Source organism: Mirounga leonina, unplaced genomic scaffold (genome assembly GCF_011800145.1).
Source record: "Mirounga leonina isolate KUSES-001 unplaced genomic scaffold, KU_Mleo_1.0 Mir_153, whole genome shotgun sequence".
Classification (NCBI taxonomy): Eukaryota; Metazoa; Chordata; class Mammalia; order Carnivora; family Phocidae; genus Mirounga; species Mirounga leonina.
Genome location: NW_023270387.1, coordinates 13,475,331 through 13,490,165, shown reverse-complemented (window position 1 = coordinate 13,490,165; position 14,835 = coordinate 13,475,331). Strand labels below are relative to the sequence as shown.

Below are 14,835 nucleotides of genomic sequence, written 5' to 3'. Positions count from 1 at the left end.
TAATCCCTTCCCTTTGATCTGCCTCCTCCAAACAGATGGAGCATGGTTTCCAGAGGTGATGTTCTGCCAAAAAGCACCCTCAACTACTCCCCATAGATACAGACCTGGCAAATGCAGCCAGGAGACAGCAGGCTGGGTGGAACGCCTGGGAAAGAACGACCATCCATCCATGCTGACATTCCAGGACAATGTCTTCTCTTTGGAAATGTAAGCCCAGCATCCCTCCTAGCTACAGCCTGAGGACTGGTCCTTGCCATTGCTTGGTGATCCCATAAACACACACACACACTCACGCGCACGCACACGCACGCGCACGCACGCACAACACACACTCTCTCTAACCTCCTAGATTCATGTAATGTTTCTGCTACAGTCCAGAGGCTCTAGACCACATATCTCCCAGACAATTCACACTGCAGACCCAAGAAAGAGTAACGATTGCTCATAGTTACCTGAGGTCTATAGGCTAACGCTTTACATTCTTTACCTCACCTTCTTCTCACAAGAAGCCTATGAAGTAGACAGCGTTACTCTTAGCTGATGGGTGGAGAAACGAGAGTGAGGCGAGACCCAAGTCTGAATTCTAACATCCCCACTTCAAGCTGTGTGATGCCAGGCAAATGAACCACAGGGACTGACAAATCCACGCTCTTCACCCCACTCTGCTGCCCCCACCTCAGACTCACCAGGCCCAGGAAGGACTTGGGGTCAGAATCGGTGGAGTCCAAGAGCTGCAGCTCCTTCACGTGTTCACTAATCTCCGACTTCTGGGGAAACAGACCCACCGAGAAGTTACCCAGAGCACAGCACAGAGCGTGGGGATCACCACCCAGGGAATGCTGTTCGGGCCATGGTGCCAACACAGGGCTGAGCCCTCACCAAAGTCCACCTCTTCTGGAAAACCTGAAAGAGGGCTTGGACCCTCCCCTTCCTTCTGGACACATGCATCAGCCCCCCACCTCACTGGGGCCGAACAGCCCAGCTGAGCCCACATTCTGACTGAGGTCAACAAGGATTTACACATGTAAGGAGAGCCAAGTAAAGTGGAAAGGAGACAGTTAGGAAACTGGCAGTAGGGAAGGTTCATGCTGTCCTAAAAAACAGAATGAGAGTATCTTTCCCAGGAAGCTGCTTAAAGCTCTTTAAATGAACCCCCTCACCATCTACCTGGAAGAGGAGCAGGACTAAGGGACAGAAAACTGAAAATGCCAATGGCACTGGGAAGTACTTGTGGGCATTTGGGTCACTGGCCCGGTCTTGTCAAAGCAAGACTCCCATGCCATCAGAGAAGTTTTCTGGTAACCTAACTGACTGCTGCTGGGGCCAAGTACTCCCCTGGTCCCCACCCCCTCAGTGTCCTCCCCTCTCTACAGAAACTCTGCAGAAACGCAGACTACAGCAACTTTGACTGGCTGGTGTCAAGAAGTAGAAGGGGGGAGGCAGGATGAGAAAGTAGGTACAACAGAAGAACAAGAATGTCCCAGGAGGGTGCCAATGGAAAGGCAAATTTCTACTGAGTTGCTAATGCCAGCAAGTTTGGAGTTTCAGTCAGGCTCTGGCTGCCTGCTGGGTCTGGGCAGATGTGTCACCATGAAGGGTTCTGGCTGCTGGTGACAGCCCACTGCAGGGACTGCAAGCGAAGCTGTAGGGACAAGGATCTGCACGGGGCTTCAGAGCGCAGCACAGGGAGGGAGCAGCAAGTCTCTGGGGCACAGGGCGACTTACCTTGCTCTGGTCTGATCTGCTCTCTTTGGGGTCGGAAGCCTCCTCCACGGCCTCGGCCTCTCCCTTCCTGGGATCCCCCTCTCCTGCATCCGCTGGGTCCTCTGGTGCCTCCTTTTCGTTGGCTTTGGCAGGCTGACTGCCCCCAGGGTCCACCCCATTCCTGGACATCCCAGGATCACTCTCCTCATCCGTTTCTTTTTCCAGGAGCCAAGCACTTGCCCCTCTTCCCTGCTGCCCTTTGCCATCAGCGCTGCTCAGACTGCTGTCTGCACCCTGGCTGAGGAGCTTGCCAGGAGTGGGGGGCCCTGCAGCATCGGAATCCAGAGAAGCATCCTTCCTCTCTTCTGGCTGGCTTGTTCTCGGAGACTCCTGGGAAGCAGCAGACCATGTCAGACAAGGAGGCATCAAGAATTAATAAAATGATTTCAGAGACTTGGAACAAAATGGAACTGTCATTCCTTGACTTGTACGGGCCAGCGCTCCAGCTCTGACACCAGTGGTTATCAAACACCCCAACAGCTATTTAAAACCCAGATTCCTCGTTCCACTCCAGATCTACCGAATCTAAATGTCTGTGGTGATTTACAGACACCCAACCGGCCCCATCCACTGACAGGCGTGGAAACCAGTGCACTGAACTCCATCACCGCCTACCATGTTCTCAAGGAATAAATGTCTCATTCCAGCCCCAGTAGCCAAATCACAGGATTGCAGACTCAGAAGTCAGTATTTACTTTTTAGAAAGTCAGTATGTATTTACGATGATGATGATGATGATGGAAAATCACATAAAAGTACCAAAGTCTAAAATTTCTGTTTTTTCCATTTTTAAAAGGCAGCAGGGAAATAACAGAAGGAGAGTGCCCTTCATCAGTAGTGACGAGGCTGGCTCTCCCCCTAAAGCCTCCCCTGCACAAGCCACCCTCTCCGCTGCATGCTCCGAAAAGCAGAAGCCAGGACAAGATTTACCGGGGGAAATGGCTATGAAGATAAAGGGGTTGGGAGACCTTCGGAACACAGGTCTGACCTGTGACGGGGGAGCACGATGGGGGTGGCTGAAACAGGCAAAGCCTCAGGCCTCTGCCTGGTTCTGAAAAAGTCTTGGCCTGCACCGCAGAGTCCCACGTCTGCCAGAAATGGTCCTGCTCCCAGGCCCGTTGTTCTCTATGGATAAGCACAGCCCTGGAGCCAAGCTGGATCAAAGGTGCCGCAGCTTGAGGCTGTTATTGCTAGGGTCCCCTCGGCAGCGTCTCTCAATAGGAGCACCCTGTCCAGCTGCCTGGTTCTCATGCACAAACCCCACTTTAAAGACTAGAAAAACCTTGAATGCCAGCCAAAGTAACAAAAGAAACCCCTTCCTCGAAATACAGCCAGTGCTCTCTCCTGGGTTCAGAGAAGCCTTCCTCCCAGAAAACATCACTTGGGCTGCTGGTGTGAACGACTTCTGAGCAGGGACTTTTGACACTTCCAGGTTCCTCACCCTGGAGACTCACGCAAGGAGCCTGGTCACTGGAGTCCAGAGGTCCCCGCAGATGCTCTGAACACAGCATTCATCCATGCTATCTGTTAAAGGATCTATTGAACCCGAAGACGCGCCCATCCGCCTACTGACCAGCCAACCCAAACTTTCCAAGGATGGTGAAGAGAGGCAGGAAAGCAGAGCAGTTCAGAGCTCAGCTTCAGAGACAGACTACTTAGGTTCAAATCCCCACCCTTACAGGGACCTGAGGCCCATTATTTAACTTCTCTGTGCCTCAGTTTCTTCCTCTAAAATATGGGGACACAGGAGGACCTATCTCACTGGGTCTGGGGAGAGATTAAATGAGTTAACACTAAGTGAGCTAGAGAACGGAGAACAGTGCCCGGCGGACCCTAAGTGTCCCGTAAATGTTCCACTAATGTTTTACTGTGAGACGCACATGGTCATTCCCCGGATGCCTTCTACGTGCCAAGCACTGCCCTGGGGACCCATACAGGAACAAGACATAGATCCTGCCCTGAGTATGGAGAAGAGTGAAATGCCCCAGGCAGCCCTGGTTATGAGCCTCTGCTGCCCAAAGCAAAGGGCACCGGACACAGTGGTGATACTGTCCCGGCCCCAGGCCCAGGGAGAAAAACAGGCAGTGAAAGAGAGAAGGGGAGGCTTCCCTCATGCCTTGGCAGCTCGAAGGCAGGGTACCCTCCAGGGCTGCCCATCTTCCCAACATCCGTAGCCTGCGGCTTTGGGAGAAATCCGCTGTGACCACTGAGCTAAGAGAAAGGGGGGAGGTGAGCCCCTCCTCCTCAAAAGCAGGAGGAGCAAAGTGAGGCCAGGCCTGCTCATCCCAATCCTCGCGACAGAGGCCAGCATGCAGCTGGGGGGCAGTACCCAGTCTGAGGGGCTCCACGGACCCCCAGGGGGTGGGAGTTTCTCAGGGTGACGGAGGGGTGTCTGACAGAGCCAATCCACCCGTGTCGTGCTCATCTCATGAAGAGAAAAGAGCAACAGACCTTGCATTAGGGGACAGAGGAGGGTCAGATCACCAACAGCACCCACGGCCTTCAAGATAAAGTCCACATCTGCTCACATGGCCCAGAGCCTTTCCCGCCCAGCCCTGCCTGCTTCACAAGGGTCACGGGCAGCCACAGCCTGCACGCATCCTCCCGCCTGTGGATGAACCTGGTGCCATTTCACTACCTGGCCGTGCGTGTTCTTTTATTTATTTTTTCCTTATTTCACTTTATTTAGCCAACGGTCACACTCTGAGCCCCACCAAATTGCTCCTCCAGCCTCACTCGAGGGTCTGCTGAGGGAAGAAGCTCAGAGGGCGACCAGGAAGGCCCGGGTTCCCCAGTCTGCCTCCTCTTCCACCAACACACACTGCACAGCACAGCACAAAATCACTGCTTGTATCCGCAGGCACCCCAAGGTTGTTGGGGGGCCCTCCAGTGTTCAAGAGCTGCCTGCCAGGGCCCAGCTCCAGGCAGACTGCCCCTTGCTCCTGAGATGCCATGCACATTCTACACACACACACACACACACACACACACACGATCTACCCGGACAAACTCCCACTGGCCCTCACAGTATCACGTCTTCCAGAAAGCCCTCCCTGACCCCCGGGGCAGCTGTCCTGAGATGAGCCTTCCGGTCCCGTCACAACAACTACTGTAACACCACTGCTGATTTCCCCTCTGTTTCCCTCACCAGGTCAGCTCCCTGCCATCCTCAGTGCCTAGTTTCTGGCACATAAATGCACAGCAAATACTTGTTGATTGAATTTTTTAAAATGAGTGTGTCGTGTGGGCCTAGGAGCTCCGACTTTGTAAAATGGAGATGAACTATTCATTTCACAAGTTACAAAGGGTTTAGACTATTTGTCACAGTGCTTATTAAATGAAAAATGCTAAACAAATGTTAACTGTGAATATTCAAGACGAGGGAAAAACAAGTAACCTTTCAAAAGTCAGAGGACAGCAGATGCAGGAAGAGACTCCCATTCTTAGGCATGAGAGAAAGCAGTCAGGCGACAAGAATGTTAGGCCAACTCTGTGCCATTCTCACGATTATATTCTTCAAAAGAAGATTTTCCCATGATGGAGCTTATCCTAGTCTGTCTACCTAAACATTAAGATATTAAAATATGGCTACTATAAAGGAGTTTGCCTTCTCTGAGCCCGTGTCAACAAAGCGCAACAACTCAACAGCCAGAGGTAGGTCCTGCGGGTTGGGATAGCAGAGGGAGACGAGACATTTATTGCAGATGGCCCACAGTGCCTGACTGAGAGTATCGGGGAGAATGATTCTGACTCCATACCCCTCTCCCTTCACTTGGCCCTGCTCTTCATCACAGTGCAAGCCGAGGCCTGCCCAGGATGCACACCGCAGGCCCCAGTGTACCGTCTCCTGCTTTGGTGTTCGGGGCGGGGGGGGGGGGGGGGGGGACAGGCCAGGGCGGGGGCCGCACCCTCGGCACCACTTTGTTCTCCGCTCATCCGTGCTCAGACTCCTTCTTTCTCCTCCTGTCACAGCCCCAGGCCCCTGAGTATCTCAAGGCAAATATCTGCTGCCTTTTTAAAAACAACCTTGTCATCTGCATGAGGAAGGCGGTGCAAGAGCATTTCATGAATATTTAACATACCCCCCAAAAGCTATGAGGTCTCCGACGCTGCAGTTCCCTCATTCCTAGAGCACAAAGGCGGGCTTGGGAGGGAGAGAGTGGAGGATGGGGGAGTAGAACCCCCCAAGCCAGCCATCAGTCAGGTTATTCACCACATCTCCTTCCCACCCAGTTGGTCTCAATTCTTTGCACTGCTTGTTGTTAGCACTTCCCAATCACACTGACATCATCCTGTGATTTCTAAGCCCAGCTGCCTCCCTCTCCTTTGAGCCGAGGATGGGTTCTCACCAGCTCCACCAGGCCACATGCTGCGTGCTCACCCACCCTGCTGCCTCCCATCCTCACTCACACCCATTCTCAGTGTCTGGTCCGTGAAGTCATCCTCTTTGATTCTATAATTGACAAGAAATGGGTTTACACTGAAGGCAGGAGAGGGGAGGAGAGGAGAGGAGAGGGTGAGAGGGAGAGGGAGAGAGAGTGTGAGAGCGAGAAAGAGAGGCATTCCTGCCATCCTACTGCCCTCTCATGGAATCACGAGCAAAGTGACTGGACAGCACAGAGACAGGGTAGAACACACCAGAGCAGGAGCCCTCCATCTACAGCTGCCCAGGATGCCCAGGAACGGGAAGAAATGGGTAGCTCAAAGGATCCAAGCTCTATAAACACGGACAAAAACCATTTTCAAAGGGTGCGGTCCAAGCAGAGGCAGCTTTGTCTATCCTGAAACCCCTGTTTATCCTCAACACTGACCTTCCACACCAGGAAAAGCCCTCCTAGTTCCTACCTGGGGTTCGAACGCAGGAACCCAACACTCCCTGTGGCAAAAAAGAATGAGATCTGCTGGGATGCTAGAGACAGGGTTAAATACACCTCCCACTCCAGACATTTCCCCCCATCACACTGGGTTGTCTATTTATATTAAAGAGGTTATAAAAAAAATATGTTTTAAAAGCTCCCACTCCCCCAGAGAAACATAGAATTGTCAGAAGGGAAGCTTCTGGAAATCCATGACGTGTCAAAGAAGATCCCTTTCTTGTTGACATTTGTAATCCATTATGAAGTAAAAATTAACAAGTTCAGAGTCCAAGTGCATCATGATTGATCCACAGCGGGATCCTCAATCGGCCAGAGGACAGCAGGGACCAAACAATCTTCCCAGGGCCTGGAACAGCCAAGGGAAGGAAACAGTAGAACACAGAGCACAACACAATCTGCAGGATTCCCCTCCTTGTCCCAGAGGGGCTCACTCTCCTGGTTCTCTCAGCCGCTCAGCAAAACATACCCACATCCTTCCTATGCTCCAGGCATGGGACAGTGCTGGCCATATACACATGAATCTCTACTCCCAATTTGCTCAGTCTCATGGAGGAACTTTCTCCTTTCTCTGAGAGCCAGTTAAGTCCTCTTGATGCTCCATTCCTGCTCATGGTCATCCTTCTCGGCTCCAAACCTGAGCTGCTGATTACATTGGCAGTATGAGGCCTTCATGGCCGATGAGAAGAAACAAAGTTGTCATTTCAGGGAACCAAACACACTGAAGGCTTTGAATGGAATGCAAAGAGACCAGGCCCCACTCACAAGTTTCAAAGTGGACACAGATCAGGCTGATGATAAAGATGGGACACTCGGGAACACAGTGTCACATTTCACAGAAAGTGTTGAAGTCACAATCAAAATGTATCTGATTGGGCACTGCCAAAAATGTGGACAGTCTCCAGGGTAAAAATGGGGACATAGTTCCGAGAAGAAGTATAACAATAAAACAGAGTCTGCCCTATGGCTAGAGCTGGACCACCCAGGAAGACCCAGCTACAACTCCAGGCCTGTGGGCCAGCATCCGCAACCTCCACCCGCCAAGACGTTAACCCTGGCTCTTGAGGTGAGCTGAAGACCAAGAAGTACGAGTCAGAAACAATAAGAGCACGATAAGGGATAAGAACACAGTAAGAGATAATAAGGAAACAAATTTAAATCCATGATACAGGCACTTTTGCTTTACTGGTCAGCTTTTCGATCCTTCTAATAAAACATGAGTGATCAGTTTCATTTGAAAGTGTTGCAAGTATGTGAAAGAATTTTATATATTAGACTTATGAAAAGCTTAATTCAGCTTGCAATCAATATCTCGAAGTTTGGGGAAATCTGAGCTGCTGACATCATGATTTACTGGTTATATGAATACCGTGGGAATATTGAGGGAAATCTTAATTGCTAAAAACGAATAAATTGGACATTAGACAAAGGGCATACTATAAAACCACATTGGGGGGTTGTAGGTATTATAACACCATGATGAGTTTTGGGTTTTGTTTGTTGTAAAGAACTTTCCGGTGGCGATGGAGGACAGACCGGGGTACAGAGATTAGAAGTGACAGGACTACTGTGGGGAGAGTCTGGAAGCTATTCCCATCCGCAGTCTGCACTTCTCAGGCCCTGCGCCTTTGCTCAAGCTGTTCGCTTGCCCAAAATATCCTTTACACCCCCATGTCTAAAACTTACCTACTCTTTAAGAGCCAGGTCAAATGTCATCTCTTCCAAGATTTTCCTGCTCTCCAGGCAACTCACGTCCTTCCCCTCAGATCTCCCCTAGGCCCGCCACCTGTACCAGCAAGAGCTCTCTGCACACACCGCCCTGCTTTATGGCTGCCTAGACAGTCAACACCACAGTGAACATTCACTAAACGCCGAGGACCTGTTGTCCTTTCTCTCTCTCCAGCTGCAAACTCCATGAGGCCAGCCCAACCCATCTTACCAACCTCTGTGTCTCCACAGGGCCCAGCACAGTGGCCAACGTTCGACAACTGTGAAGACTCTGGATGTCACACCTCTGTTCAAAACCTCCAATGGCCCCCAGTGCCTGGGGACCCCAGGGCAAACTCCTCAGCTGGCACTTAGGGCCTCCGTGATGCAGCCCAAGCTACCCCCACAGACCATCTCCCACTCGTCTCCCACAGGCGCTCTGTCTGCACTCCAGCCAAAGGCGACACCCTCACCTTCCCCAACCTCGCCCTGCACCCTCTGCCTCTGCCCGTGCAGGGCCCTGAATGTGGGCTTCTCTCTCCCCACTCACCTCTGCCCGGCCAGTCCTGCCCACCGTCCTTCCTGGCTCACCTCATGTGGCAGTTTCTCAACAAAGCCCTGCCTGGTTGATCCATGGAGCTTGGAGACCCCAGATTCTCCTCTCCATGGTGCTCCATCTCACCTCCCTCACAGCCTCACCGCCTTCTACTCTGTTTTCTGGGAATGGAAGCCTCTCTTGGGTGAGGCCGCAAACCCCCAGGGGGCAATAATCCCATCTAACTTAGGCTTGCAGGACCTACAGCCCCCAGCAAAGTGCCTCACATGGCAACATTCAACCACTGGTGGTTATCTGGCAAATGCGCGGATGAATGGATTCCTATTCCCCTTTGTGCTTCCCCAAACTCCAAAAATCCCATCTAGACAGCACTGAGACAAGACAGTTCTCTTTCCAAATGTGTATCCCCCAAGGAGAAAAGCTTAGGAAGGACGGAGGGACAGACCAGGCGGAGGCATCTGCCTGCAGGGCTTCAGACTCTTACCTCAAAGTCACCCCCCAGTGCCCCAATATCCAGGTGCAGGTTCTTAAGAAGCTCACTTGAGCTGCAGACACTCTGAAAACAAACATGATTACAGGTGGTAAGTCAAGGAAATGGGTCAGCCCGGGGTGAGGGCCAAGAAGCTCCTTGTTGGTTACACTGTCTGGGTCAGGTCTAGAAAGTACATGGATTGGGCAAGAAGTGAAGCTGTGGGCTGGAAAATCATTTTACTTATTTTTAAAGGAGCAGAGTTGGCCAAAAGGTGGAAACAACCCAAGTGTCCATCAACAGACGAACGGCTAGACAAAACGTGGTCTGTTCATACAATGGATTATTCGGCCATGCATGCTACAACATGACGCTGCCTGAAAACATGCTATGTAAAAGCAAGCAGATACAAAATGGCAAATACTGTATGATTCCACTTATATGAAATATCCAGAAGAGGCAAATTCAAAAACAGAACATAGGGGCGCCTGGGTGGCTCAGTCGTTAAGCGTCTGCCTTCAGCTCCGGTCATGATCCCAGGGTCCTGGGATCGAGCCCCGCATCGGGCTCCCTGCTCAGCAGGGAGCCTGCTTCTCCCTCTCCCACTCCCCCTGCTTGTGTTCCCTCTCTCACTGTCTCTCTCTCTGTGAAATAAATAAATAAAATCTTTAAAAAAAAAACAAAAACAAAGACAGAACATAGAACAGAAGAGACCACAGACTGGGGAGAGGAGAGGGCTTGGGGAGTTACACTTTTTTTTTTTAATTTTATTATGTTATGTTAATCACCATACATTACATCATTAGTTTTTGATGTAGTGTTCCATGATTCATTGTTTGCGTATAACACCCAAGTGCTCTTTAATACCCATCACCAGGCTAACCCATCCCCCCCACCCCCTCCCCTCTAGAACCCTCAGTTTGTTTCTCAGAGTCCATAGTCTCTCATGGTTTGTCTCCCCCTCCGATTTCCCCCATTTTTCCCTTCTTGCTATCTTTTTTTTTTTTTTTTTAACATATAATGTTGGTGGAAATGCAAGCTGGCGCAACCACTCTGGAAAACAGTATGGAGGTTCCTCAGAAAGTTGAAAATAGAGCTACCCTACAACCCAGCAATTGCACTACTGGGTATTTACCCCAAAGATACAAATGTAGGGACCTGAATGGGTACGTGCACCCTGATGTTTATAGCAGCAATGTCCACAACAGCACGCTTAAAAGTGGTTACAATGGTAACTTGCACATGATATATATTTGATACGTGATATATATTTGACTACAATAAATTCTTTTTTAAATAGCACAAAGGGTTTCCAAGGCAGAAAGAGGATTCATCATTACCTGGTTGTCACTCTCCACCTCATCCTCCTCGTTGGTCTCCTCCCCTAAAGCCAAGAGGCTGAGAGCATTCTTGTCCTCATGGATGGAGCCCAAGAGACCCTTTGTATAAGCAGAAGTCTTGAGACCCTGTGAAGGCTCCAAAGCAGAGAAGGAAAGTCAAGGGGCGTGCTAAGGACCTGCAGAATGCTCTCCCCACTCTCTTTGTATGTCTCCCAGCACAAGTCGGCCAAGCCCAGGAAGCTGACCCCAGCAACCCCAGCTCACATGGATCCCTTCCTGACTCTGACTGCCCCAGCTGTAAGAACTGGGAAATGAGCACTGCAATCCCTCCCCCTCCCCCCCGCCCCGGTGGGTCTATCCTCTGCAGCCCAGAGTCCACGTCTAGCATCACACAAGTGTGATTTGCCTTCCCAGCTTCCCAATTTGCCCATGAACTCTGAGGACTCGGCCCATGCCCTCTCTTTCTTATCTATGGGCCACCGTTCCTAGCATGGCGCACAAAGACCCCAGGGTCACTAAATACACTGAATGCGAGAGAAATCATTTACCAGCATGAGTTCTCCAAGCGGACCAGACTCCACTGAGCTCCCTAGGCTCACACTTTGCGATCCACGAAGAGCGGAGGCCGGGGCATCCACAAGGCCTCTCAAGGGAGCCAGGCCCCCAGGAGGGACATGGACTGGGGCTAATGAGGAGCCGAGGGCCTGGACAACACAAAACATCTTGTTACAAATCCAAGAAACCACATGGCTCTCAGAGTGCCAGAGACAGATATAAAAATAAAACATCTAAATCCTGCCCGCTCAAATTTAAACCACCTCCGTTCAGAGGCTGCTAATGAAACACAACATCCAGAAATTACCATTGTGCCAACTGTGTGAGAAATCACAGGCTGGCTTGCTGATTCTCCTAACTCCGCTGCTGGTGCACAGCGAATGGTTTGCTCACATCTGGCAGATGCCGCAGCGGGTTCTGCTCCCCTTTCAGAAGCCACATAGGAAGTGGGGGGACAGGGAGGGCAGAGACAAAAGCCTCATCTACCAGGATGAGAAGTCTCAATAGAAGAAGTTTAAAACTGATGAACCAAGAAAAAGCAGTCTAAGCACATTATTTACAAATGTGGAAGTACACAGCAGAAGAAAGCAGTTGCCTCTGGGGAGGGGTACACACACCAGAGAACTATTTCGTTACACGCCTTTTGGTACTATTTGACTTTGTTCAATATGGGCATGTATTACTTTAGATTTTTTTTTTTTTTTTTTATTCATGAGAGAGACAGAGGCTGAGGGAGAAGCAGGCTCCCCGCAGAGCAGGGAGCCCGATGCGGGACTCGATCCCAGGACCCCGGGGTCATGACCTGAGCCGAAGGCAGACGCTTAACCGACTGAGCCACCCAGGCGTCCCGGGCATGTATTACTTTAATTAAAATACATATCAACTACAGAAAAAATACATGGGGGCGCCCGGGTGGCTCAGTTAGTTAAGCATCTGCCTTCGGCTCAGGTCATGATCCCGGGGTCCTGGGATCAAGCTCTGCATTGGGGTTCGGGCTCAGTGGGGAATCTGTTTCTCCCTCTCCGTCGGCCCCTCTCCACTGCTCATGCTCTCTCTCTCCCTCTTTCCTCTCTCAAATAAATAAATAAAATCTTTTAAAAAAATATACATGAATGACGAAAGAACTCTCCTTCCCCTCTTCCACTGACAAGGAAGGTAGCTGAATGAAGCCTTGCTCAAAGGACTGACCAGTTTCCCTGTTCTCACGCCAGCCAGATGAAGGCTTCTGGCTAGGGAGGATGGGAAAAACCACCTGGGAGTCAGAGTTTGCAAGACCTCAGCTCATTCACAGAATCCTGTACTCAGTTTACTCGACTGCAAGACAGAGATGATGGGTGTCTTACCACTTAAGGTCTGTTGGGAAGTTCAAAAGAGACAATGAACATGAGGAGCATGTGGGAGTGGTTCAGGGCTACCCAACATGGAATGGCCATTAGAGGGATTCACATTCCTATAGATCGGGCTGAGCAGCAGGGGCAAGGAGAGCATTCTGGGGACAATTTACAAAAAGCTCTTTAAAATTCATTGCTCAAACTTAAAATGTATAAAACAACACAAAACCACTCCTCTCTAATCCCAAGGGGACTGAAGAGAGAACGGGGAACCCAGAGGAGGTCAGGCTGAGAACGTGCAGGCGGCCCATCATCTCCTCTACAACCTGGGCTGAAGGGCCCAGACCATTGGGCAGGTTCTGACCAGGGCCCCTTCCTGCGTGGGAAGGGCAGCAGATGCTCACCTGAAAGGGGGATAAGAACCACTCCCGAGCTTTTAAACTCCCAAATCACTGCCTAACCATCTGGCCTGCTGTAGAGTACTTCCGGTGGGCAGAAACAATCAGACTGGCCCACATAACCCAGCATCAGGTGCTAGGCTCAGCCCTTACATGCCATCTCTCCTGTTCTCACGACAACCCGGGCCAGAGTCCCTACAAATGGAGATGGTGGAGATGAAGACCTCTACTCACAGTCACAGGGCCATCTGAGGGGCTGGGGGGGGGGGGTGCGGGGAGCACAAACACGGGACTGGACCCAGGGCAATCTCCAAACCAGTACTTTACACCACCTCTTGGTTGTGGCCAAAAAGGAGCCCAGGAAAGCTTCTCTGAGGTAAACTGGGAGCAAATGGGTCTGCTCCTCTTGACTTCAGCCCTCCCAACCAGCCCCAGTCTATCAGCAACCAAAATTCCTCCCACACTATTTACAGAAAAGTATGGACTCCTCACATGGCTAATTTGCGGGCGTGCCGGGGGCTTGAGGGAGGGAGACAGGCATGCTGAGAGCTCCGTTCTCCCAGGCCTTTACCAAATCAGTGGTTGGCAGGGAAATGACACATCCCTGGCTCCTAGCTGGTCATCTTCTAGAGCTGGCCATTAACTCTATGGGCTGTGCATGGTCTTGTCCTTCAGGGGGGATAAACTTGCTGCCATTGGACTAATTAAAACTTTCAGGATCATCTGCCCCTTATCTGGTATTTATCGTGCTACAGTAGTTATTAAAGCTAACAGAGAACCAGGACACTCCAGCAATTAGAAACCAGAGGGAACAACTGGGTAAAGCCACAACTGGGTGACAGCAGAATAGCTGGGGAAATTCAGATTGACCCCCGTGGTCTCTGCTCCAACTTGACTTCTTCTGAATGAAGAATATGGTGTGACTCGTTAAAGGGACAAAGGGTCAGAATGACAGGGAAAGCACAATCCAATGTCAAATCCCCGCAGTGGAGGAAGTAAAGGTACAAACAAGGTCTGAACAAGCCTGACGCAGGGTAGTCACGTGGTTCCTGGGACCCCCTGGGAAGCAAGGAGCAGAAGCAGCTCACTGGATGGTAGAGAGATTCTGGGCTCCAGCACCCTGCCCCCCACCCCCTGCCGTGACTGTATTAACTTTCCAGTTCTATGTGATTCCAAGAAGGGACTAAATTGAAAGCTTGTGAGGAGGGTGTCTACTTGGGAAGCCTCTGTCCATAATCAGCTAATGGGAAAGGCTTCCCAAATCCTGGGAAGGTACCAAATCCTGCCTGAGTGCCAGGATCGGCATCACCTTGCTCACCTTCAAAACTGATCATCTGCCAAGCCTGTGACCCACCCATGAACTAAGTCAGCTCCAGGGAAGGGAAGGCTAGCTCCCCTCAGCCACTGTCCAGCAGGTGATGGGTACAAGAAACACAAAATATACGTCAGCCCACAAGATGGCCAGCCTGGGTAGTTAAGGGATCAGTAGTTACCAGGGGAGAGCAAACAATAGGAAAGCAGGCCTGATGGCTGAGTAAAGATGTCAGCTCAACCTGCTCTCTCCCTGCCAAGTTCATGGAGGCCCACAGGCCATACTTGCTAGAAAGCCTACCTGGTTGAGAAGCTGCATCTTGCCTGGCTCTGCAGCAAGCCCTCTGCTGGAACTCAGCTCGATTAGCCCCTGCCTGAGAGGGCTGCTGCTTGGCTGGAAACAGGCTTGCTGAGAGACCTCCTGCCCAGCAGGGGCAAGAGCCACCTCCTGAGGATGCTCCAGCATCTCTGGCCCCCAGGCCAGAAACCTTGAGTCCCTCTCCATGGCTCTGATGGCCTCGTGCTCACCC

General features: G+C 51.1%; 1 protein-coding gene across 1 annotated transcript in view; it reads right to left on the bottom strand.

The window, feature by feature from the left end:
* The window catches only part of CEP164 (centrosomal protein 164), a 63,571-nt gene that overhangs the window by 26,994 nt on the left and 21,742 nt on the right, over window positions 1–14,835 (bottom strand). Inside the window, exons 5-9 of the mRNA XM_035009027.1 lie at window positions 11,259–11,414; window positions 10,711–10,845; window positions 9,386–9,457; window positions 1,726–2,094; window positions 687–767 (exon numbers count right to left, since the gene is read on the bottom strand). Coding sequence (XP_034864918.1) covers window positions 687–767; window positions 1,726–2,094; window positions 9,386–9,457; window positions 10,711–10,845; window positions 11,259–11,414 — 813 coding nt within the window. The remainder of the gene's footprint in view (window positions 1–686; window positions 768–1,725; window positions 2,095–9,385; window positions 9,458–10,710; window positions 10,846–11,258; window positions 11,415–14,835) is intronic.